This window comes from Electrona antarctica (assembly GCF_951216825.1).
Source record: "Electrona antarctica genome assembly, chromosome: 18".
Lineage (NCBI taxonomy): Eukaryota > Metazoa > Chordata > Actinopteri > Myctophiformes > Myctophidae > Electrona > Electrona antarctica.
The window spans coordinates 12,406,511-12,430,449 of record NC_136799.1 but is presented as its reverse complement, the minus strand read 5'-3'; the positions used below and the strand labels follow the sequence as shown (position 1 = coordinate 12,430,449).

The 23,939-nt window shown below is 45.7% G+C and overlaps 1 protein-coding gene across 1 annotated transcript in view; it reads left to right on the top strand.

Annotated features, from left to right (window-relative positions):
* LOC306941779 (disheveled-associated activator of morphogenesis 2-like) overlaps positions 1-23,939 on the top strand; it is a 109,844-nt gene that overhangs the window by 73,998 nt on the left and 11,907 nt on the right. The window contains exons 3-18 of the mRNA XM_079527422.1: positions 2,195-2,205; positions 2,305-2,638; positions 4,559-4,669; positions 5,073-5,176; positions 5,286-5,352; positions 5,651-5,768; positions 6,674-6,812; positions 11,221-11,279; positions 12,056-12,240; positions 13,281-13,595; positions 14,466-14,573; positions 16,126-16,152; positions 18,818-18,924; positions 20,547-20,631; positions 22,458-22,564; positions 23,572-23,623. Coding sequence (XP_079383548.1) covers positions 2,195-2,205; positions 2,305-2,638; positions 4,559-4,669; positions 5,073-5,176; positions 5,286-5,352; positions 5,651-5,768; positions 6,674-6,812; positions 11,221-11,279; positions 12,056-12,240; positions 13,281-13,595; positions 14,466-14,573; positions 16,126-16,152; positions 18,818-18,924; positions 20,547-20,631; positions 22,458-22,564; positions 23,572-23,623 — 1,929 coding nt within the window. The remainder of the gene's footprint in view (positions 1-2,194; positions 2,206-2,304; positions 2,639-4,558; positions 4,670-5,072; positions 5,177-5,285; positions 5,353-5,650; positions 5,769-6,673; positions 6,813-11,220; positions 11,280-12,055; positions 12,241-13,280; positions 13,596-14,465; positions 14,574-16,125; positions 16,153-18,817; positions 18,925-20,546; positions 20,632-22,457; positions 22,565-23,571; positions 23,624-23,939) is intronic.

Here is a 23,939-nt window from a genome sequence, read left to right as displayed (position 1 = left end):
TATCTTTAACACTTGGATGCGGTGTGACTTGCGGAGTCGATGTCACATCTCATGTACTGGTTGGATTCTGAAGTGGTCAGGAGGTGCACGCACATCCCAGGCTAATTCAACGGGTGCTCGAACAAAAAAACACAACGTTTCGGCCTCTGTGGCCTTTGTCAGCTACGAAGGCCACAGAGGCCGAAACGTTGTGTGTTTTTTGTCCGCCTTGGTAAAATAAAGTTTTTGGGGAGCTTTCATAATGGTGTGCAGACGTATTCTTTCTTTTGCTGGTTGGATTCTGAACCAGCATCCTCGTTGTGGGGAAGCGTTTCACAGAAAATAGCAGATCGACAAGCGCACGCTTATCGTGTGAAACCCTTCCCAGTGAAACCCTTCCCCACAATGACAGAAAACTGAAAATACACTAGTATAGAGCCCGGTTTAAGTGGTTAATGATGAGTTGGAGACCTCATTCATTAGTGCGGCAAACAATGGAATAGTGTCTGAGGTTGACCACATGAACCTATTCACAGATTCTTGAAAATCTTTGTAAACCATTGTAGCATTTTTTTTGAAAATCTTCGCCTAATGCCTTACAGCCCCCAAAATAGGCTGGGGTGCCAGGTTTGAAAGTGGTTTAAACCCAAGGAGCACTTCATGAAAGATTTCTCTGCACTCGCGCATGTGATCATGATCTGCCAAGGAAGGCTGACCGCCGTGCGTGCGTGCGTGCGTGCGTGCGTGCGTTCTTTGGGAGACTCGGGGGTCATGCCAGGTTGTGTGTGAGTGTGTGTCCCACCGTACGTGCATATACCTCCATGACTGTATTCTGAATATCTGTGACCGATAGTGTACAAGCAAAGGGAAGAAGCCCTGGATGGAGATGTATAGGATATTAACGGAATCTATTACGTACTCTACATATTTTTCAAGGCAAGCTGTTTGTTTGTTTTTCAACGCCTCTCGAAGGGAGCCAAGTAAGTGCGGTTGAAGGGGATGGAACTTGGACTGTGCTCCTCTGGCTGTGTCAACAACAATGTTCAAAATCTGTTAAAGGCAAACAGCAGTAAATCTCACTTATTTTTGTCTTTGTCTTTGTCTTTTTTCTTCCTCTGTCTTTGCACTTCCCTCCTCTCTCTCTCTCTCTCTCTCTCTCTCTCTCTCTCTCTCTCTTTCCTCCTCCTCTGTTTCCGTCTTACAAGCTCAACATTGTTTGAAATAATTCATGAGCCCTATCAAGAATCTTCATGGGTGGGAGGCTCATTTTCCTAGTCATAGGTTGTGCCAACCGGGTGTCAATACCCAACTGTGTCCTTTGACAGCCTTTCGATCAGCTCTGTTCTGCTGGAGGGCTTAATTACTTGCCATGGTAATTATCTGAATACACAAGGAAGACATTGTGAGACGGCAACATCATGGCTGCTTGATCATTGTTGCTTGACTTGATTGATTGATTGATTGTGTGCATTTTTTTTTTTTTTTTTAATTTCAGTATGTAGAATGCGTACATTTCGAAAGCACAAGTCAATACAAAAACTGTTACTTTGTGGACGAACCATGATAAAGCACTATCACTTGTTTACAGGGTCCACCATTTTCAATTCATCAGAACATTTAGAGACGTACAAATACACACAAATACACACAAATCATCATAAAAAATGGAAAAACACATACAATGTGGGGGAAAAGGGTGGGGCGGACTTAGACTGTATTTACGGGGGCCAGTTTTGAATTGCAGACGTCTCTGTAGTTGCTCTTTGAGAGCAGTTTTGAATGAATTGAATCCCTTGTTTGAGCCGAATCTGCATGGGCTTTGACCATAAAGACATGCAATGCTAGGGTCCACCAAGAACACATCGCTGATCAGTTTGATGGAATCATGTATTGAATTAATTGTGCTGCCTGGAACTTGCTTTTATTGTTTTTACTACATTCTTAGTCTTATTTTTAACATTGTTTTGTTCATGTGGCCTAAACATCCGATCTCAATGACTGCAGTGGTCGGCATGGCGGCAGTTGGCGAACTCATTCACTGCCGGATAGATAAATAAATAAATAGTTCCCCCGACCGTTGATAAACACAAAAATTATAAAATAATAATTGTCTATCCGTTCAATAGTTAGTCTGAGGGGAAGAAAGGAGATGAGCCTCAGGCGTTTTCCCCGGAGAAACAAACAGGAAGCGATCTCCTGTATCTCTGCGTCACAGAGAGTCAAACGGTGACTCATAGGTTAGCGAAGAACGTCATCTATTGTAAAAACACAACGTCAAAAATAAGTATTCATGTGTATACGTATTTTTTTTAACCTTCCCTATAGGTTTGTGACGCGCTTCATCGAGCTGGACGGCCTCACCTGCCTGCTCAACTTCCTGCGCAGCATGGACTACGAGACGTCGGAGAGCCGCGTGCACACGTCGGTCATCGGCTGCATCAAGGCCCTGATGAACAACTCCGCGGGGCGCGCCCACGTGCTGGCCCACCCGCAGAGCATCAACACCATCTCCCAGAGCCTGCGCACGGAGAACATCAAGACCAAGGTGGCCGTGCTGGAGATCCTGGGAGCGGTGTGTCTGGTGCCCGACGGCCACAAGAAGGTGCTGCAGGCCATGGCGCACTACCAGAAGTACGCCGCCGAAAGGACTCGGTTCCAGGTGAGAAACTGGAGTTCAGAGCAGGGTTCTCGGGGCGTTCTCTTTAGTGTTATCGGTAAACTTCACGCTAGGGTTTTACTGTGTAGAGCAGTGGTTCCCAAACTTTTTTGTGCAAAGGACCCCCAAATTGACACTAATTAGCCCGCAGACCCCCATTTGAAAAGATATGCCAGAGACCCCCATAAGAGAAGATTTTTACGGCTCTAGCGGTGATTCTCAACCCTTTTAATTTCAAGGACCCCCCAGTTTGACATGCATTAAGCTATGGAACGATCTATAATGACATTTCTATCTCTGGGATCCCAATTTATATTGTAAAATCTATGTTAATTTAACTCTGAGAGTGTACAAATGGAACCAAATGGACCCGTTAGGTTCCATTTGGTTTCTGACTATCATTTAGCTGGGGACCCCCTGGAACTCCATCAAGGACCCCTAGGGGTCCCTGGACCCCCCTTTGGGAACCACTGGTGTAGAGCAGGGGTCTTCAGGCCAAGGACCCCTTGGCTGAGGGACCCCCACTGGGGTCTTCAGGCCAAGGACCCCTTGGCTGAGGGACCCCCACTGGGGTCTTCAGGCCAAGGACCCCTTGGCTGAGGGACCCCCACTGGGGTCTTCAGGCCAAGGACCCCTTGGCTGAGGGACCCCCACTGGGGTCTTCAGGCCAACGACCCCTTGGCTGAGGGACCCCCACTGGGGTCTTCAGGCCAAGGACCCCTTGGCTGAGGGACCCCCACTGGGGTCTTCAGGCCAAGGACCCCTTGGCTGAGGGACCCCCACTGGGGTCTTCAGGCCAAGGACCCCTTGGCTGAGGGACCCCCACACGTTTGGATTCATGTTAAATGTGTATTTTCAGACATTCAACAACTTAAACGACTTAAACTCTCAATTATTTGTGTACTTTGTCTTGGTACTTCTCTTAGCCGAAAACGCGTCAAAGACCCGTTGTGAGCTTGTGGATCTGCTATTTTTGGCCAATGTCCCCCCCCCCCCAGAATACTAGGGATGGGTTTAAGTTGTTTCAAATAAAAAAGTATCTCTGACCCCCACTGTAGAGAGTTTGTAATATATTATGAATCTAATATTTTGCCATTACGCAATTACAGTAAAATGACAGTGTAATTTATCTCTCATGATGGATCGTCCATCTCTACACTCGGAGCCACACGTCGTTCCTCCTAATAGAGCCGTTTGTATTTTTTATGAGAACCGAGGACCTTCCGTTACAGGGTGTCACTGCTGAGAACAGCAGGCACACAGAGTTCAGGGGAAAGGGCACACATGGTATTTGAGGGTGACGCTCCGGAGCAAAGAAAGGATAAATCATGCTCTGGGTCCCATTTTGATAAGCGTAGGAGAGGCCTCGCTGAAATGCTCATACTTAAACTCACAGAGATGAGGTTAAGTCAACAGATGGGCAATATTAAAGGTACATGGGGACGTGTAGAGTTATGGAGCACGCAGGGTGGAGTGTGTGAATATGGGGGGGAGCTTGAACAGCCAGCCAGGACTGTGTCAACAAGCTAAGTCTCACAAGTCCCCAAGGGTGTGCAGTAAATCATGCCACTTCAAGCTAAGCTAACAACACAGGCACTGAGTGATTCAGAACTTATGGGCCTTTTAACATTGGTTTGTGTTATGCTCAAGGCGCGAAAATGTGGCTAAGGTTAGTGGGAGACGGGGCGGCGAGAGGCGTGAGAGACATTGGCTTAATTAACGATGTGTGTAGCACACAATTATTTTAACATTGCCGTGTTAGGACATTGACAAAGACTGCACGGTTTTAAATCAACGCTTACCGCTTTTATTGTTCAGTGGCATATTTCTAGTCCATGCAAACTACCCCTTTACAAGCCACGGATAACTGTTGCATCCAAGTAGTCAAAGCTTGCCAACTGTCTGTCTCTTCTTCCTACCTAGACGCTACTGAATGAGCTGGACAGGAGTACAGGCCGCTACAGAGATGAAGTCAACCTGAAGACTGCCATCATGTCCTTCATCAATGCCGTGCTCAATGCTGGCGCTGGGGAGGTGAGACCCAAACACCACAGGGCCGTTAAAGCCCAGTACAGACAAACGGTTTCCGAGACTGAATCATTTCTTTCGACGGTGGCGAAAATTGCTGAACTACAAGTTCACATTGCTTCATGGATGCGACCCATTGTGAGCTTGTAGGTCGACTATTTTCAACGCATCACAGTCATACGACGTAGCATAAAATTAAACGCTAGAACATTGTGAAGAAATATCTGAATTTACCACTACAACGCAACCCTAAAACGACCTTTTCCATGTCATTTAGTGAACACACACTGTAGTGATATACTGTGAAAATATTGCTGATTGATGTGTGCTGCGCATAAGCTATGGGGAAAAATGCAGTTCTAGTGCGATTGGATTTCAATCTCTCTTTGTCCATCATATCGTTTCCAAGGACAATCTGGAGTTCCGGCTCCATCTAAGGTATGAGTTCCTGATGTTGGGCATCCAGCCGGTGATCGATAAGCTGAGGGAGCACGAGAACGCCACCCTGGACAGGTGAGTGGTGGCGGCTGGTGCCCAGACCACCACCCCCAGCCAGTTCAACTGTACTGTCCAACACTGGTTCTCAAACCGGATCTGATCACAAAATCACTTCTCTCTGTAGACATTTGGACTTCTTTGAGATGGTGCGGAATGAAGATGACTCCGAACTGGCCAAACGGTTCGATACGGTAAGCGGGTCAGGTCACTCCACACACTATTTCCGTAGAGTCGTAGACAGATATTTGTTTTTTTGTCATTAGTGATGTCATCAGTGGCTACTAAATAAATGAATACTAATAAGCCTGAAAAAAAGAAAAAATAGCAGATTGACAAGCTCAACATTTCAAGCTTGTAAATCTGCTATTTTTGATACTTTTGTGCGACACGGTATGATCACGTATAGGGCATTCATTTACAAAAAAACAAACTAAGAATATAGAGATAAGAGGTTTCTGTCAAAAAGTAACGAGGGCTATCTTTCAACAGTCCCACGTGGACACCAAGAGTGCTGGTGCCATGTTTGAGCTGGTCAAGAAGAAGCTGAACCACACAGATGCCTATCCATACCTCCTCTCCATCCTCCAGCACTGCCTACAGATGCCCTGTGAGTAGCCCAGTTACCACATTTAACCTTGGCACGAGTAGTTTGCAAGGCAGGGATCCCTCCAAATGTTTGCATTCCCTCAAAGGCCAAAGATGAATGGCTACGATGGCCTCTAAGGCCGACAAGCATTTAATACCTGACTGGTCGGATGTCAAGTCTTGCCTCTGCAGTTTCTGTGTATCGTAAATGTACAGATCTTATTTATGATGTAACACAATACTACATCAAAGAGACGTAATAACCTGCACTTGAAAAATATATGCGGCTTGACGGTAATACAGTAACTACGACTTAACAGCAATAAGATCCATGGCTTTATGATTGGGTTCAATCACGAGTGCCTGGGGTTTTATTAGTCTGTCGGCAGTTGAGCATTTATTACAGGCTGCCTTCAGCCGCGTGGGCACACATTTGCTCAGTGTGTTTTCTGCAGACATATACAGTACTGTAACATGCAAGATGCATGAGTTAAAGCGAAATAAAATCTCACGATGGAAGAATTGTGTCCTAATGTGCTATTTGTGAAACGGTGGGTTAGGAGCCCCCCACACTAGCACCGTTTCCTACCCAGTATGTACAATTATGATGCTCTAGTAATACGGTCTCTGCTGTTCTACATACTGCCAACCAAGTGAAGAAATCACAGCGTCGGCTTTAACATTTGCTTTTATTTGAAATATCTGAGACCATTTGGGTTTTATGGAAGATGCTTCGGAACATATTGCTATTCTTTCCACTTTAAATGCTCTAATCGTAAATTAACCGAAAGTAGACTTATCTAGAATGGCTACTTTCGCTGCACAACATGCTTTCACATGCTTCTGTGGAATCCAAATGACTGAGAACTTTAATCCATGCAGGATGTCTTCACTCATGGTGTTTCTCTCCTTATCTCCGTGGCCCAGATAAGCGCGGCGGGGGCAGCCTGCAGCACTGGCAGCTGCTGGACAGGATCCTCCAGCAGATTGTCCTACAGGACGACAAGGGCGAGGACCCCGACGTGGCCCCCCTGGACAACTTCAGCGTCAAGAACATCATTCGCATGTAAGCGACCCTCTTCCTAAAGGCCGGTCCACACCGATGCAACTAGTTGCGACTCCTTGCAACGAAACCGCAGCATGCGACTACTTGCAGCAACATGCAACCATTATCCCCCAATAATGGCAGTTGCGACTAGTTGCATTGGAGCGGTCTGCCCTTTTAGCCGATCGGCACGGATAAATTGCGCGCAGTCACATGAACGTCTTAATGTTGGTGTAAGAAGTGTCTTGGCATGCGAGGCGGTCATCTAGGTAGGACCAAACGAGGTTCCTCTCAGGTCATCATGAAAGGGTTTGCGGCGATGACCTGGTAAATGATCCTAGTCAGCACTCCTGCTTCCACCTCCCCACATGCTCTCTTAAAAAATCCCCCCTGCTTGCCCCTCGGTAGCCGTAAATAGACTTGTAATTCAGCAGGCAACATCCTCTTAGCATCACTTTTCACCGAGATCAAAGGCAAGGCCGGATGTCAACAACATACACTTCTTGCGTCTGCGTGATTTGAGGCGCAGCTGGACCAGCACTGGAATATCATGAGGCACGCCTCAGGGTTTTAGTGTAGTGTAGGCCACAGCAAAAGGTAACCATCACCACCTTTGCGATAACATCTTAAACCTCTTAAACATTCCAGCTCCGACTGTAGGACTGTAGTCCAGCTCTTTTTGCTCTCGGCCTGTGACTGCTGAGCGGACAACGTGATTGGACAGCGTTGGGAGGGTGGGGGTGGGGGTGTGTGGGGGGACGGTGACTGGAGCGGTAGCAGGGCATCGTGGGCCGAATTGGAGGAAGCTGCGCGCTGTGGGTAGATCGGCATGAAAGTGGAAGGTGGAGATCAAAAGGAAATCGCTCTAATCGCGTTATAGCCGAGTGCGATGGCCAAGTCAGCCATGATCAGGTGCACTGAAGCGGTCATTTGGTTTGACACAGGAGGAGGAAGACATTGAGAAATATATTTAACCTTTTTCTTCCAGTGCTGGTTCTAATTTGACTAGAGAGATTCGTTTTACACATGGTCAGTGTATTTGTTTGTTTTCTGGGGCCCAGCTGGGTTTCAATGAATCTCACAAGAAGATTTGGACTATCCAGCGTTCCACTGTCACAGTCCGTGGTGCGCTATGAGCAGTGTTAAAAGATGGTATTCAGAGCTTTCTCCACGAATTCCTCATTCTCCCACTGCCTTCAATGACCTTCTTTCTCCCTCTCCCTCTCCCTCTCCCTCTCCCTCTCTCTCTCTCTCTCTCTCTCTCTTTCTCCCTCTCTCTCTCTCTCTCTCTCTTCAAACTGTTTGTGTAAACTGAGTCAAAGTGTACCAGTTCTCCTCGGTTTCTCTTTCTGCCTCTCTGCTGTCATTCTTTTCTCTCGCCCCCTCACTTTCACCATCTTTTCTCCTGTGTTATTCTCCACAGTGGTGTCATTCCTAAACCAAGCTTTCAGCTCAGTGATTAATGTGTTTAGTCTCGCCGGTGAAAGCACCATAAAGCATAGTAGTAGTGGGCAAAACCTCAGCCCCCCCCCCCCCCCCTTCCCCCACACATACTATTCAGCCACCATTGTTTGTGTAATCAGCACACTTTAGCGTAATTCTTTCCAGTAGCAAACGGGAGAGCGGCACGCTTTGGACGTGACATCCAAGACCAGCGTCCATTACCATCATTTGCAGATCCATTACGGCAGTCGAAACTGATCCCCCTCTCTTTACGTTAATGCCAAAGGGCTTGTTGCGTTTCCATAAACCCTCTTATAGTAAATTGCGCCTGGAAAAAGAGACCCATAAAGTGAGATTTCCTGGCGTTTTGGCCGCGCGCCCTCGCTGTAAGGTTGGGAGCAGGGCTCACGCGGGGTGATGTTTGTCTCGTGCCGTGGCGGGCTCGGGCAGAGACGCTGTTAAAACAAATGCGGGACGGAGTCGTTAATCATCTGAGGTCGGCGCGGCGACGGCTCTGAACACTCGCTCAGTCGACTGACCTGGAATTAACACTCCTCTTTAAAAGAGTTTTCTTTTTTCCACAGTTGCGTACAAGTATGGAGTACTCAACAATAAACTGATTGTTCTCCCCTCCCAATCAAGTCATTGCTGTCGGGCATAAACCTCTTATCTCCATATTTTTGTGTTTTTTCATAAATGTATGGCCTGGCTACTTGAACATACTACAGCAACACACACAAGCATTAAAAGTAGCATAGCCACAAGCTCGAAACGTGGCGCGAAGAGCCGAGTTTCGAGATTGTCGATCTGCTATTTTTGCCATTTTTGGAATTTGAATCCTGCAAAGAATCAGTTTTGGACATATGAGGTTTCCACCCGACAGAGACGAAGTGTTGCTTGACCTGTAATTAAAGTAGGATTGCCTTTGTAATCAACTCGCTCCTATTAACCGAAGAACACGAGCAATTTAAAAAACAAATAAGGTTCTCAGACTGATTAATTAGCTCTTTAATTGCCTCTTGAGAGTTGACTGCGAGCGTTCAGGCATGAGTCATTAAGCAGGCTGTGGTTACTTTATCCTGGCTGTCGGTTACATCTGTCATCCGGGTCCTTCTGCCGTACTGTGTGTTTCCCTCTCTGTCTCATGCAATGGTGGAACAAGTATACTACGATCAGCTGTTTTACTTCAAGCGGCACTATGTGACTTTTTCTTTATGAATAAAATGTAATTTTGTGTTTTATTTTGTCTCCTTGCTCTTCTAATGAGACCTGTAGATCTTGCCAAAGGATCTGACACATTTTGCCTTTTGGGCCAAGGTTTAATTTATCCCCTGAGCATGCAGCCAGGTTCTATTAGCTCAAAGGTAAAACAAATGTTCAAATCCGGGATAGAAGAGGAAAGTTATACGTAGTGCAGCTTTAAAGTAAAAGTGGCAAATACCGCAATGTTAGAAATACTCTTTTTTTTTTTAAAGTATTGAAAAATGGACATACTCAAGTCAAGCAAAAGTGCCTCAAAATTGTACTTGAGTAAATGTGCGTATAGTTACTTTCCACCACTGCTCTCTCTTGTCCGTTTGTCCCTCCATGTGTATTGACCGTGTCGACGTACCGTATTCTCCTCATGTCTTTCAATCTGTGTGTGTGCTCTTCCACCTCCAGCCATGGCCGCCGACGAGGCTCCAGGTTGATCTCCTCCTATTTCTGTTCCTCTCTCATTCCATCTTTCGTAGAGCGCCTAACACCCCATCACCGTTTCACTCGCCGTTCATTTTAACGCTGCCATTCATTCTCGCCGCGCTGATGATAAACCAGCCGCTTTATCATCGCTGCCCCGCTCAGCTTTACCAAACTACTTAAACATCAATATTTATTCACATCCATACTCTCCAGTGTAAACAAGTGTTAACGCCGAGAATCGCAGCTGAAGTGAGTGCTCCAGCAATCATAACCCTGAGTTTAGTTGCAGCATTTATGTTGGCATTAAACATTGCGATGCAGTGTGTAGCAGCATACCTCAGTGTGGCAGTGTGTAGCAGCATACCTCAGTGTGGCAGTGTGTAGCAGCATACCTCAGTGTGGCAGTGTGTAGCAGCATACCTCAGTGCGATGCAGTGTGTAGCAGCATACCTCAGTCAGATGCAGTGTGTAGCAGCATACCTCATTGCGATGCAGTGTGTAGCAGCATACCTCAGTCAGATGCAGTGTGTAGCAGCATACCTCATTGCGATGCAGTGTGTAGCAGCATACCTCAGTCAGATGCAGTGTGTACCATACCTCAGTGTGTAGCAGCATACCTCAGTCAAAACGCATCTCATCCCAGTCAGCGCAGTCTGGCAGCGAAGCGGAATCCTATTCACAAGATGGGAAACAGGCAACCAAAAGGGCCTTTCTGTGTGGAGTTAGCATGTTCTCCCCGTGTTCCCTAGGGTAGGTATCCTCACAAAAAACATGCAGTAATCCTGGTCTCTATACTGCCTCCCCGTGGCCAGCCGGGGTGCCTGATGATGGAGGGGAAAGGAACTGAAAAAAAGTGGCTTGGACTCCTCATGCATTGAAGGAAGCATGAGGTCAGTCCGTTGCTCTCGTAGACAAAACAGGAAAGGGCGCACACCAGTGTTGGTGAGGTGCTGGCCTAAGGCAGTAAATAAGTAAAAATGAGAGAAAGGCCGCACACACGTAGCCACGATGCTGTATATTTATTGACAAGACCGAGTCCGTTGCTCTCCCCAGGTTGGCAGAGGGAGTGTAGAGCCTAGAGCCCATTACATGGGTGAAAAAAACAATATAATGCATTGCCATTTCCACACAATTTCCTGGCTTTGGCTGAGATGGGATGACGGGTTGACCTTTACCTGCGAATTAGACAAGATGGACTGGTTGTGTATCATGTCTGATTTCCTGTGTGTATTTTACCATAGTCTTTCCCCATAGGCTGGTCAATGATAATGAGGTGTGTGTATTTTACCATTGTCTTTCCCCATAGGCTGGTCAATGAGAATGAGGTGAAGCAGTGGCGAGACCAGGCAGAGAAGTTCAGAAAAGGTAAGTAACTGTTTGACACATTGCCCCCCACAGGCAGAATGAGGAAATATGGCATGTTTTCAAGTGTTTTCTTTCGGAGGCCACTTGAGCAGGGCCTCGTGAGCAGGGACGGCTCCGGGGGGAGGGGGGGGAGTTGTGCTAGGCCCCCTCTGGTAGACGCTTAGCCCCCCCCTCCCCACAAACCCAATTGACTGACTTCTATGTAAACCAAAGTGCATTAGCCCCCGCTCTAAATAGCCAGCGCCATAGTCCCCCCAGTCACAATTTTCTGGAGCACAATTTTCTGGTCACTGGAGACGTCGCTGCTCGTGAGTCTTCTTACAGTTGGAGATGTCTCTGTCTAACCACACATCAGCACTGTTGATCGATCTCGCTGTATTTACTGCAAAATTAGGTGTCAATTTAACTGACAAATGTATCTATTGTATCTGTATGTTAAAATAAAAATAAAAATGGGGGGGGGGGGGGGGGGGGTCCCCACATGGCTTAATGTGCAACATTGTTTTCTCACTCAACTGTAAAAAGTAACCAAAAACAATACTATAAAAATTGTCAAACATTGGCGAAATGTTCAAATATTACCTGGGGCAAACATTGTGATAATAGCCGATCTACAACTACTTATCTTGGAACCGAGTCAAACTAAATGCAATGCAATCTACAATTCCAAGTGCTTGTCGGAGTGGGGGGGGGGGGGGGGGGGGGGGGGCATTTAAAATAATATGATTATCTTGGGGGGGGCACTAAAGCCTGTGGTCTCTCTGTTCCCTCACCAGACCACGCAGAGCTGCTAGCCAAGCTGGAGAGAAAGGAGCGCGAGTGCGAAACCAAGACCACGGAGAAGGACGACATGATGAAGACCCTGAACAAGATGAAGGACAAGCTACAGCGCGAGGGCGTGGAGCTCCGCTCGGCCCGAGAGCAAGTCCTGGACCTGTCCTCGCGCATCACCGACATAGCCGTGAGCAGCAGTGTTCCCTTTGTACTGCCTATTGTTACTTTGTCAAAATGTTACGGTTAGTAGTAGGGCTGTCAACGATTAGGACATTTTTACATGACGATTAAAATATCACTCAAATAATTACGTGTTTTTGTCGCCAAACAGTGGAACGTATGAATACAAAGTTTCACAAAATAACCTAAATATACAAGCTGACATTAAATACATTTATAATAAAATGAAAAAACATTAATAGTGGAAATGGCTGATCTACAAGCTCACGACGCGTTGTGAGCTTGTAGATTGGCTATTTCCTGATGGTTACGAGGACATCCTCTAAAAACAAAAAAAAACAAGTGAATGTCCAAATTGCAAGTGAGTGCAGGATGCTCATTTTGAACAGACAGTGATATTCCAAATCCATTCTAACATACAGACTCTATTTTTCGCCCCGAGGATGGGCGTGGTTTTGAAGTTGCGTTCGGGTGTAGTTTTTGTGAAGGTAAGGGCATAGTTTTTGTGAGGTTAAGTTTCGGGTTACGGTTAGGTTTAAGCATAGTTTAGTCAGGTTAAGGTTAATGTTAGGATTAGGTTTAGGGATAGGCATATAACCACGCCCACCTCTGGGCGAAACACCAAAGAAAGAGGGCGTCCCTTGACCCTTCTAACATAGTCTCGTGTTGCCAGACTGTTGCCTCTTGCAATGTTCAAATGCTTCCGTCATACAGTCTGGAGCAACGGAACCTCTATCATGAGTCAAATATACAGTATAGCGGAAGTGGAGCCTCCTCCCCACTTCTGTTTCGTCTTTACAGTCGCGCATATTTATCCCAATATAAATCATCTACGCATCTGTAGCTTGCTGCTTAGCAGAAATGGAAATAAAAAAATAAGCTCTAAAGATATTTCAAAATCTATTTTCGTGAACGGAAATGACACAAACATTACTCGGATTTCAGGAGGTGTAGTTCCAGACTCTTTATATAGCATTGGGAGATTGTGGAATAGATGTCTGGCTACGCGAGACTACTTCTAACATAATCTTCTTTCTCCTCCAACAGGGTGGCAACGGGTCTTTCCCCCCTCCGCCCCCACCCCCCGGTGGGCCCATGGCGCCGCCCCCTCCCCCCATGACCTGCGGCCTCCCTCCACCCCCTCCTCCTCTGCCCGGCAGCTGCTGCCCGCCCCCGCCTCCTCCACCTCCTCCGCCCGGAGGCCCGCCCCCTCCCCCCGGGGCCCCGCCCCTCTTCGGAGCGCCGCCCCCTCCGATGATGCCGCCGCCCTCGTTCGGCGGCGTCAACACCCTGCTGCGCCACAAGTCCATCCCTCAGCCCTCGCACCCGCTCAAGTCCTTCAACTGGGCCAAGTTAGGGGAGGTGAGGGAACATTGGCCAGTTCAACACAATGATTATTATCACACAGTAACCACTTACAAACCATTTAGACCTGGAACGCATCATGTGTCACCTTAGCTTTTACCCACTTTAACCGTTATGTTATACTGTAGTCGCGCTGCGAGCTTGTATAGATCTGCTCTCAAGAGTTAAATTGTTTTTAAACATCTGCATTACTTAGTTAACCCATTTTGACCTGACTTCGAAATTGACAGTTTCCTGAAACTGACAGTTTCCTGAAAAAGCTATGTTTCTATGTCAGTCGTTCTTCGATTTTTCAAAAATAGCAGACCTACAAGCTCGTAGCGCGCCACTCGGTGGCGCGCTATGAGCTTGTAGATCTGCTATTTTTCAATAGCTAAAGCATAACATAATGCTAACACCAAAAGGGGTTCCCGCCCCAAAATGGGTTAATTTACAAGACGTCTACACAATTAGAGAATGTAGAAGAATTGTTACACAATTAGAGAATGTAGAAGAATTGTTACACAATTAGAGAATGTAGAAGAATTTGTTATTTTGATCTATGTTTGCCTGTTATCTCTCCTATAGTACCAACATGAGAGGCTAAATGTCATCAAATGTTGGTCCGTGGCTCAAATGCCAAATAAATAATGGGCCTTGATATGAAAAGGGTTGAAAAGCAATGATGTAAACGATGATGGTCAGATGGTAGACGACGCGGCAGACGGTCTGCTAATGTAATTGCATAACAGCCGCCGGCACAAATTATGTTTCTAATCTGTAAAAATCGGCATTAACACGCTGCCTGGCAGAACCAGCCTTATTCGTCCCTGTTTATTCAGTTGTTAATCTCAACTTTAACTGACCCTGACGTTCCCTCTGGTGCAGAACAAGATCACTGGCACCATCTGGCACGACATCGATGACCTGAAGGCCTTCAAGATACTAGACCTGAAGGACATCGAGAAGATGTTCTCGGCCTACCAGAGACAACAGGTTTGGCTTGGCTCATTAGCTGTGTGTGTGTGTGTGTGTGTGTGTGTGTGTGTGTGTGTGTGTGTGTGTGTGTGTGTGTGTGTGTGTGTGTGTGTGTGTGTGTGTGTGTGTGTGTGTGTGTGTGTGTGTGTGTGTGTGTGTGTGTGTGTGTGTGTGTGTGTGTGTGTGTGTGTGTGTGTGTGTGTGTGTGTCAAAGATACAGACTGTTGAGTAACGGTTTTATGTATCTTGAATTGAGCCTTGATGTCAAAGTGTGTGTGTTCGTGCACACGTATTTGTGTGTGTGCGTGCGCACGCGTTATGGGTTGTGTGGTCGACGAGGACGCTCACTGAAAGAGCCAAGGGCCCTTGGCTCCAGGCTAACATTAGCAGCTGTTGGGTCCTGAATGGCTGTATTGTGGGGAGGCCACTGAGCTCAAGCTTTGCCCTGTAGTATCTTCAGAGCGTTTGTTGGTTGCGGGGTGCTGCTAGCCAGGTCTTCAAGGGTCTTCAAGGGCTCATGGGTTAGGGCAACACACAAAGGAACCAGTCAAACATCAGGGGTCACAATGAATCACTTGTACAGGAAATGGATTTCCGGGTTAGCATGCTTGGAAGAGGGGGGGAGTCAGTTGGTTGAACCTGTTCTGACTGATTCAATGTTTTTGTTATTAGTATCTGTATCCACATGTGCATTACACTGAAGGAAGCTACTGTAGGCTACTGTAGCAGGTTTAGACTAATTGTATGGCATATATTATGTGACATTAGCCATGGCATACTATTAAGAGCATATACTATTAATTAACCCAAAGACATGATAGATTACTTGATCCACAAATGGCTTCTTTTTATGATGGTTTTAAATGTCTTATAAAGGTGTTATTTGGAGGGAAATGGGGTATCGCCTGTAGAAGTCATTGATGGACATTGGACACTTCCATCGTTGCATTTTATGGGCTGAAAAGAAGCCTTTTGACGGCTAAATAATACAGAATGTTAATAATTCAGAAAACTTTGATGTTTTAATGTGCTGGAGATGAATCGGTCATTTGAGGTTGGTTCTGACAGTGATTCATCTGTGATATTTATTTGCAGGCGTCAGCCAGCGTTTAGCTATAGTTCTGTATGAATGTACTGTTCCATTTGGCAAGTCTGACGCCCTTCTGGACCACTTTCAAAAGGATATATATATATGGCCTAAGTGCTTTTAAAAGCACTATTTATACTGACCCCTCACAGAATTAAAAACATTGTTATTTCTTTATTTTCCATTTCAAGTCAGATGTAGATCTTGAAAATGTAGGGTTCCCCCCCCCCCCCCTCTCCCTGATGGCGCGCAGAGCTTTTCTGTCCACCAGTATGAATTTCATGAGCCCTTGATTCCCTCAGTCATAGATATATCACTCTTTATCTGGCAGGAGGCAAACTTCTTCTTGTGTAGTGTGTAGTTTTATACTTCTTTGCATCCTATACTTCTTATACATCTCTTGCCTGCTTGGAAGTGCTAATCTTTGCATGTGTTTTCATTTTTTGTTTTTGGTCTCTGCACCCTATCCGACTGCCCGGGCAGGAGCTTCTCACTAACACATCCTTCAAGGTGAGTCAAGGGGGTTTCAGCTTCTCTACCACACGGTACAGTTGGAGGCCATCGATATTGTCCTTTTCTTTTTGCTGAGGTTTGCGTGATCTGCGCAAAAGGACAGTTAACCCATTTTGGGCGGGAACCCCTTTTGGTGTTTTAAACATTATGTTATAATTTAGCTATTGAAAAATAGCAGATCTACAAGCTCAGATACAGATCTACAAGCTCGTAGCGCGCCACCGAGTGGCGCGCTACGAGCTTGTAGGTCTGCTATTTTTGAAAAATCGTGAAAATATTTATTTCAGAAAACTGGAGGATTTAGAAGGATTTTTTTAAATTTTGAGGTCAGGCCTAAATGGGTCAAATGATAAGGGACAATATCGGTGGCACCCAACTGTACTTCTGTTATTCTATGAACTTCTCTTCGGCAACCAGGTGGGCAACCGAGGAGAATCATTTGTAACCTGAATGGTGCTGCACTGGTTAATGTTGCCGTAGCTGCTGGCCTCTAAATAGCCTTTATTTCTACTTCTACTATTTTATGTTAAAGAACCAAAGTATTTATACATTTCTGCCTATACAGGAACTTAATAATAGAAGTAGTATCAGTTTGAATGGATCGGATATTTATCAAGCAACGCCTAGAAGAAATTAAGGTTACAGATTCATGGGTCTTGCTTATCTCCTTGGCATGACCTGGGGAGTCTCTGTCGAGATTCTACGAATAACCATGCAAGACCTGGTCTTCTCTGTAGCTGAATGCTGCACCCCAGCCTGGAGCAGAAGCCTGCATGTCAAAAAGGTTGATGACGTTGCCATTAACAGCCTCTGGATTTGAGCTGTTTGCCTGAGGCCCACCCTGTCTACACAGGATATATCACAGTGACACCTGCCAGTCCTACCGGGAGCCGCCCTGGCCGGTCTCCGACCGGACGTTGCTACCCTTGTCCTGGTAAAGAAAGCTCAGACACACGACTGGCACCACCTGCAAAATTCAAGTCCCCTGTACAATAAGGTACTCCGTTCTATCCCTGAGAACCCGTCTAAGCGCATTTCTGAACGGCATCTTGGAAGCAGGAGTGGGAGACGGCTGGGTCCCACGGAATGGAGTCAAAGTAGAAGATCTACCACGCGGCCGACAGACCCTGCTGAATCGTCTATGAACTATCACAGGCTGCTGCAAATCAAGTTTGCAAGTTTGCAAGTGCAAGTGCCTGAGCAGACTTGACGTACATATGATTACTACCTGCCCCCTATACAGACCATCTTCAGAAGCCAGGACCTAGAGACGAGGGCATGGCTGCACGACTCGACTCGTGCGCTGGCCATCTGATGACACATGAGAGGAGAATGAGCATTCGATACGAGCACGATCACAATAATACAGCATTAATCTTCATTATTCGCCCAATAACCCCCGAACATGACCCGTTTTCATTCAAGTCAGCGGGTTGATTACCATCATTAAAATAATCTTCATACCATCTGTCGTAGACTAATCACCGTGACCTGTGCGAGAGAAGACCGCATACTGTACATATCGGTATTGTCCTGGCTTTTGCTACAAAACATTCTTCTTAGGCCACATTTTGGATCGCCACCACTTCAGAACAATTATAAACGATTATCATTGGAAAAGCTCCGCGCACCGCCCTCCAGTTCTGTTTGGCAGCGTGCTCATATAAACGTAGAATCTGGCAAGGATATGCCGCGAGCGAGCGCAGCAGAGGGATTTGGCCCGCCGGCCAAATGGGAGTGGTCCTCACTGACCCTGTGCCAACCTCACCGTGCTGCCAGTCACCTCACCGTGGGTCAGCGCGGGCAAGGAGAGGAGACACTTTCTTTATAAAGTCGCATCTGTTTCACACACGTCATTCTCTGGAACCGCAAAATGTTGGCAAGCAGGAAGTGGATTCGGACCATAAATAGAATGCTTTTAACATTTCAACCCCAAACCAGTTTTCTTCAAACATGTATTCTTTCCCCTTGTGGATTTTTAATGCTACATTTGTGTGAAGCTTACGAAAATATCTGACAGACTTGAACCAAAGTTTGAACGCCATTTCCTGTTCTCTCTGAGAGGTTTATAGGACTGCGTTGAGCTGTATTCTCAGCAGTGACTCACAGAAGAAAAAAGAAAAAAATTAAACCTGCTTTAGATTTTCTGCTTCAGTGTGCAACAACATGGACTTTTGACGCTCTGTTTTTCATGGCTTTTCCTGAACTGTCTTTTATGTCTGCCACAATTGGGTTCTGGGGACTTTTTAACAGGACACAATGCATTATGGCGCCTCAGAAATGATGCAGGGCCATTGGTGCTGAAAAGGCGGGTCGGAGAAATGGACCTCGCGCCAACATTGGCCAGTCTTCAATATAATTACAGTGCCAACAACATGTTGGCCTGCACTTGATTATGAAGTAAATCACACAAAGGATGCCTGGTTACATTTATTAAACAGTGCTGCACCATCATTTCCAAACGGTTACATTTAATCATGCCTTAGAATGAGTCGTGCCGTTTTGTGAATAACCTGACAAAACCGTTTTGGTCAGATTTGAGTAGCTGCCATGCAGGGATTACATTCACAGTTATTATAAGTCACCTTTACCAGGTGATGTTATCGTTGGTGAAACTATAAACGATAACGTCATCTCTGTCTGTGTTTCTTTGTCTGTGCAGAAAGAGACAGGCTCTATGGACGACCTGTATGTCAGCACGCGAAAGGTCAAGGAGCTGTCGGTCATCGATGGCCGACGCGCGCAGAACTGCGTCATCCTGCTCTCAAAGTACGTACTGTATACATGCACACTATTTCAGATTTATGGAGCGTCATAACAAGCCAGGGCCTGTTATCAAATTACATACGTTTTTTAAGTCCAATAAATGGATTACCTGTTATATATGAGGTTCCCTTAACATGGACTCCTTTGAAGTAAGTGGACCCTTAACTTAATTGTGGGCACAAGAAGAGTGCATGGATGGAACGGTCGAAAAGGTCACAGGCCTGTGTTTCCAGGGTGAGAACGCTCATTTTGAGGCTAGTGTGAGGCAAATGTTTCTTCAGCTTGAAGCAGGAAAAGTGTGTTTTTAATGGACTCGCAAGGACATCTGTTTGCATAATTAAATTCCAGCCCATGTATTGCATTTGGAAGAGCAGAACCCAGACAAAAAACAGACATTAAAACACTGTCCAGGACCAGGTAGTACTAGGGATACATCCCAGGCAGGTCTATTTTGAAAGAATGTTCGTCAGCTGGGTTTTCTTTAAACATAAATCATAAAAGAGCTGTGCAACCCCATAATATCATTTTACCATAATGAGAAGTGATGGTCCTTTTCCCAAACGACATTCAAGTCACACTATATCTTAAGGGGAATCAATTATTGTCATTCCTCACAATATGGTGACCATTTAGCCCTCCCATTCATCCCTCTTAACAGAAACAGCGCTAGCCCTCGGGCCCCATAGGAGGACTTAAGAATCCTGACACCGTTGCCCCCCGATCAATAAACAGCCTGTCGTTGTCCTCTTGTGCATGACAGAATGCCAGCATGATGTTCCCTGAACCCGGTTCCTTGTCAATAGCAAACACCCCAAGGGCGCAAGCCGAGCCCGGAACGGGGAAAGCAGGTAGTCGATAAAAGGCCATCGTTGCACAAGGCCAACAGTGCTGTCCAGTCTGTCCACGATCACGACCCCCGGCGCGTTAAGCATTGAACACTAGCATTGATGAACACTCTGACGGCTCTCCCGAGATGCAGACGGACATGCTGCTGGCGACGGGGCAATATTAATCACTGTGATACTGCACCAGTGTTGTCTGTGGTCGTGGACAGTTTCCAATACTTTTACTTCTACTCCTCTACATCTCAGAGTCAAATATACTGTAGCACTTCACACTTCACTTCACTGTAGTACTACTGTAGTACTAAACATGCATTAAACTCTTCAGCTCTATATACAATTTGGCCATTTGAAAATAGACGATCTATTCTACAAGCTCGCAATGTGTCGCGATGTGACGCATTGTGAGCTTGTAGATCTGCTACTTCTACTAATCTACTACATTTCTTTTTTTATTTGAATCCTGAAAAGTAACAGTTTTGGACATATGAGTTTTCCCCCCGACAGAGACGATATGGCAAGCTTTGTTATTAGAACAATCGACCTTCAGCCTTATTGAAATGTAGGTGTAATAATGCCTGCGACAGTATATGAACAGCGACCTGTGTATATGGTTTTAATATAACTGTCGCCTGTTGAATAGATAATATTCCAACAGGCGTTGGCTGTGTGTAGATAATATTGAACTGTATTGTATGAGCATGCATTGTGTAAGTGCTGTGCCCACATGTGATATATGGATGCAATGTTATTGCTCAGTTGCTAAATGTCCCCTTTTTGCAGGTTAAAAATGAGCAATGAGGAGATCAGGAGAGCCATTCTGGAGATGGACGAGAGGGAAGAGCTTGCTAAAGACATGCTGGAACAGGTAGGTGTACAGTACCCACCAGCTTTTGTTTTTGTATCATTATGTTACTGATAATGATTGTCTGCTGCAAACAATATCTATCGAATTTTACTCTGTTCTCTCTAACCATGTACTGTACAGTGATATCTATAAATACAGTACATCCAGCGTTCACAATTCACAAAGAAAATTGATGTTAAAACTCATTCACTGCCATCTAGTGGTGGCTTAGTGTAGCGCAAGTGTCATCAATACAAAGTGAACGGACGGGAGGAACCCTTATTTTGAAAGGACTTTTGGCCGGAAACCACTGAGTCAGGATGTAAAATACGCTATATAACATGTCCCGCGATTGTCATTTAATCCACCCAATACATACTTTTGGTAAGCGAAATACTATCGTTTGGATACATCAGACGCAAACCAAGCTTGCATTATGGTCTAAAAAGTGATTCAGAGTTCGTTCGTTCTAAAATGCTGCGTCCCGTAGCAAGCATAAGCCAGCGGATCCTTTCACCGGATCGAAATGGGAGTCTTACATGGGGAAACTGGACGCAGCTGACCACCATAATTAATTGATAATAAAAAAGGCGTCATAAGGCGTCGCTGGCAACGAGATACATATGCAAACAGGCGTCCAAAGGCATCACGTGGCACTCGGTGAGTTCACCACAATCCTGATGTCCCAATTTTGGTCTTTTTTTCCCAGCTGCTTGAAAAGTGGCAGGGATAACATGTTCACCTACCTCTACTAACGACAGTAGTTGACACTTTTTCCTCATTGGTTGCCTCTAGGCTGCCTCTAAGTCAATGGGAGACTTACCCATAAAACCCATAGTCTGAATGGCATATACCCCATACTCTGAAGTCTGAACGCTGCAACGTGAAGCCGTGAGCTGAGGCAGAGGCTGCGGCACACACACTGATTATAGATGTTCATAAACGTGAGCTTGCTATTATGACCGGGTCATTCTTGTTTTTTTTTTATCTCTCAAAAGTTGTTCTAATGTTTCTAATAAAAGAAATAGCAAAAATGGCAGATCTCTTAGTGCAAGCTCACAATGTTGTGAGCTATTTATATACTGTATATAATGTATAATGATTATCCACTTAAACACCGGCATCCGTATTGTGGGAAAAGCTTTCGCAAAAAATAGTAGTTCAACAAGCTCACTGGGCTGCGTGCTGCGACACGTTGTGAGCTTGTCCATCAGCTATTTTCAGCTAAAGCTTTCCCCACAATAACAGAAAATATAGAGCCCTGAGGAAGGAACTCTGGTCAACCACAAGTGGTTAAACCCTCTATTCTTAGTAAAACTGAGTCAGAACTGTACTTTTGTTCCGTCTACACATCAAATCTCTTCGCCAAAATGAGCTTGTACATCAGAGATATTTTTGCCCGTGGTTTAGTAAAAAGTGATTAGTGTTGTTGGTGACATTCCCCCTCCATCCATGTGACTTTGTAGTCTACTGAAGTGTGTTGGTGAACAGTAACGTGACATTCCCCCTCCATCCATGTGACTTTGTAGTCTGCTGAAGTTTGTTGGTGAACAGTAACGTGACATTCCCCCTCCATCCATGTGACTTTGTAGTCTGCTGAAGTGTGTTGGTGAACAGTAACGTGACATTCCCCCTCCATCCATGTGACTTTGTAGTCTGCTGAAGTTTGTTGGTGAACAGTAACGTGACATTCCCCCTCCATCCATGTGACTTTGTAGTCTGCTGAAGTGTGTTGGTGAACAGTAACGTGACATTCCCCCTCCATCCATGTGACTTTGTAGCTGCTGAAGTTTGTTGGTGAACAGTAACGTGACATTCCCCCTCCATCCATCCATGTGACTTTGTAGCTGCTGAAGTTTGTCCCAGAGAAGAGCGACATTGACCTCCTGGAGGAGCACAAACAGGACATGGAGCGCATGGCCCGCGCCGACCGCTTCCTCTTTGAGATGAGCAGGTACAACGGGTGGAATGTCTAATGCTCTGTTTCACACAAAGATGTCTGGCACACCATACATTACCATCACCATACATACATTACCAACATTACATGTTTTTGGGACACTTTAATGCCGTATTTTTCTAATTAACCCATTGAGACCTGAGGCAGTTTCTACAGATCATAGAGATAAAACCCTAGATGCCTCATTGGCCGCTGCAGTTCATTGGAGCGACCTGTATCGCGACGCGGCCATAGTGGCCAATCACAGCGTGTCTAACACAGACATTAAATCCCATTGACAATGAATGGACAATTTTGAGTGTTTGTGTAAACACAAACATTGCGTAACACAAACATTGAAGACAAAGGTGAGGTGAGGACGCAAATTCTGATTGGCCGGAATGAGATGATGTACGATGATAAGAGCACCCCTCACTTCACACGGGTGTGATTTTCTTTTATATATATATATATATTTTGTGACACTAAAAACATTTCAGCAGGTCTGTGTTAGTCACAAAGTATGTGCAGGCAGACATAGTGGGTTAAATGAAGGCATCAGCCTCTCCGTTCCAAACAATATGCTCAAATATTTAAAAGCACATGGTTAAAGCAGCAGAGAGGGCAGGCAGGGATAAAGAACAAGCGTGATCACTGAGGCGATGAGGTGATTCATTGTTTCTTATTCTAACTCCCTGCACAGACTTTAAATGAGCAAGTAAGCCACTGTCTGTGGTCCGGCCACTGCAGCTCCATTCTCTCTCTCAACCCACAAAGGCACCACCCTAATTGTACTTGATAATTAATCCTTTTTTCATTGCCTATCCAGTCAGTGAAATAGCCTGTTCATTATCTCCCCTGTTGACCAGTCCCCAGGAAGGAAAGCTCTCGAGCCTGGCTTATTTTTTATTTTTGTCTTGTTTTTGTTTTGTTTTGCCATTTAGTACCCATCCCAAACCCTGTTCAGTTCCCACCCCCCTTTTTGACCCCTTTTCAGTAAACCCAATATGCCCCTGTGTCAGCTCTCTAGATGGGAGACCATTAGGCAGTCGAATGAGAGTGGAGAACAGGAAGGCAGGGAGCATTGCAATGACCCCCCCCCCCCCCCCCACCCAGTGGTGATGCTAAAGGCCAATACATACTCCTTGGGTGCTTGGGGTTCAGTTGGCTTTCCGAACCGTAGTTCTGAGAGTCAGGCCATCCGGAGATGGGGGTTCCGAGGAAAAGCTCTGAGACTGCCATATTCCAAGTTCGGAATGACGTAACTTTCGTTCGGACGTCGGGAGGAGTACTGTATATCGTTTCTGTCTGGCTTTTTCGTAAATTAATGTCCTACTTTGTCATACAAAAGTAGTGAAAATAGCAGATCTGCAAGTTCTTGTAGATCGGC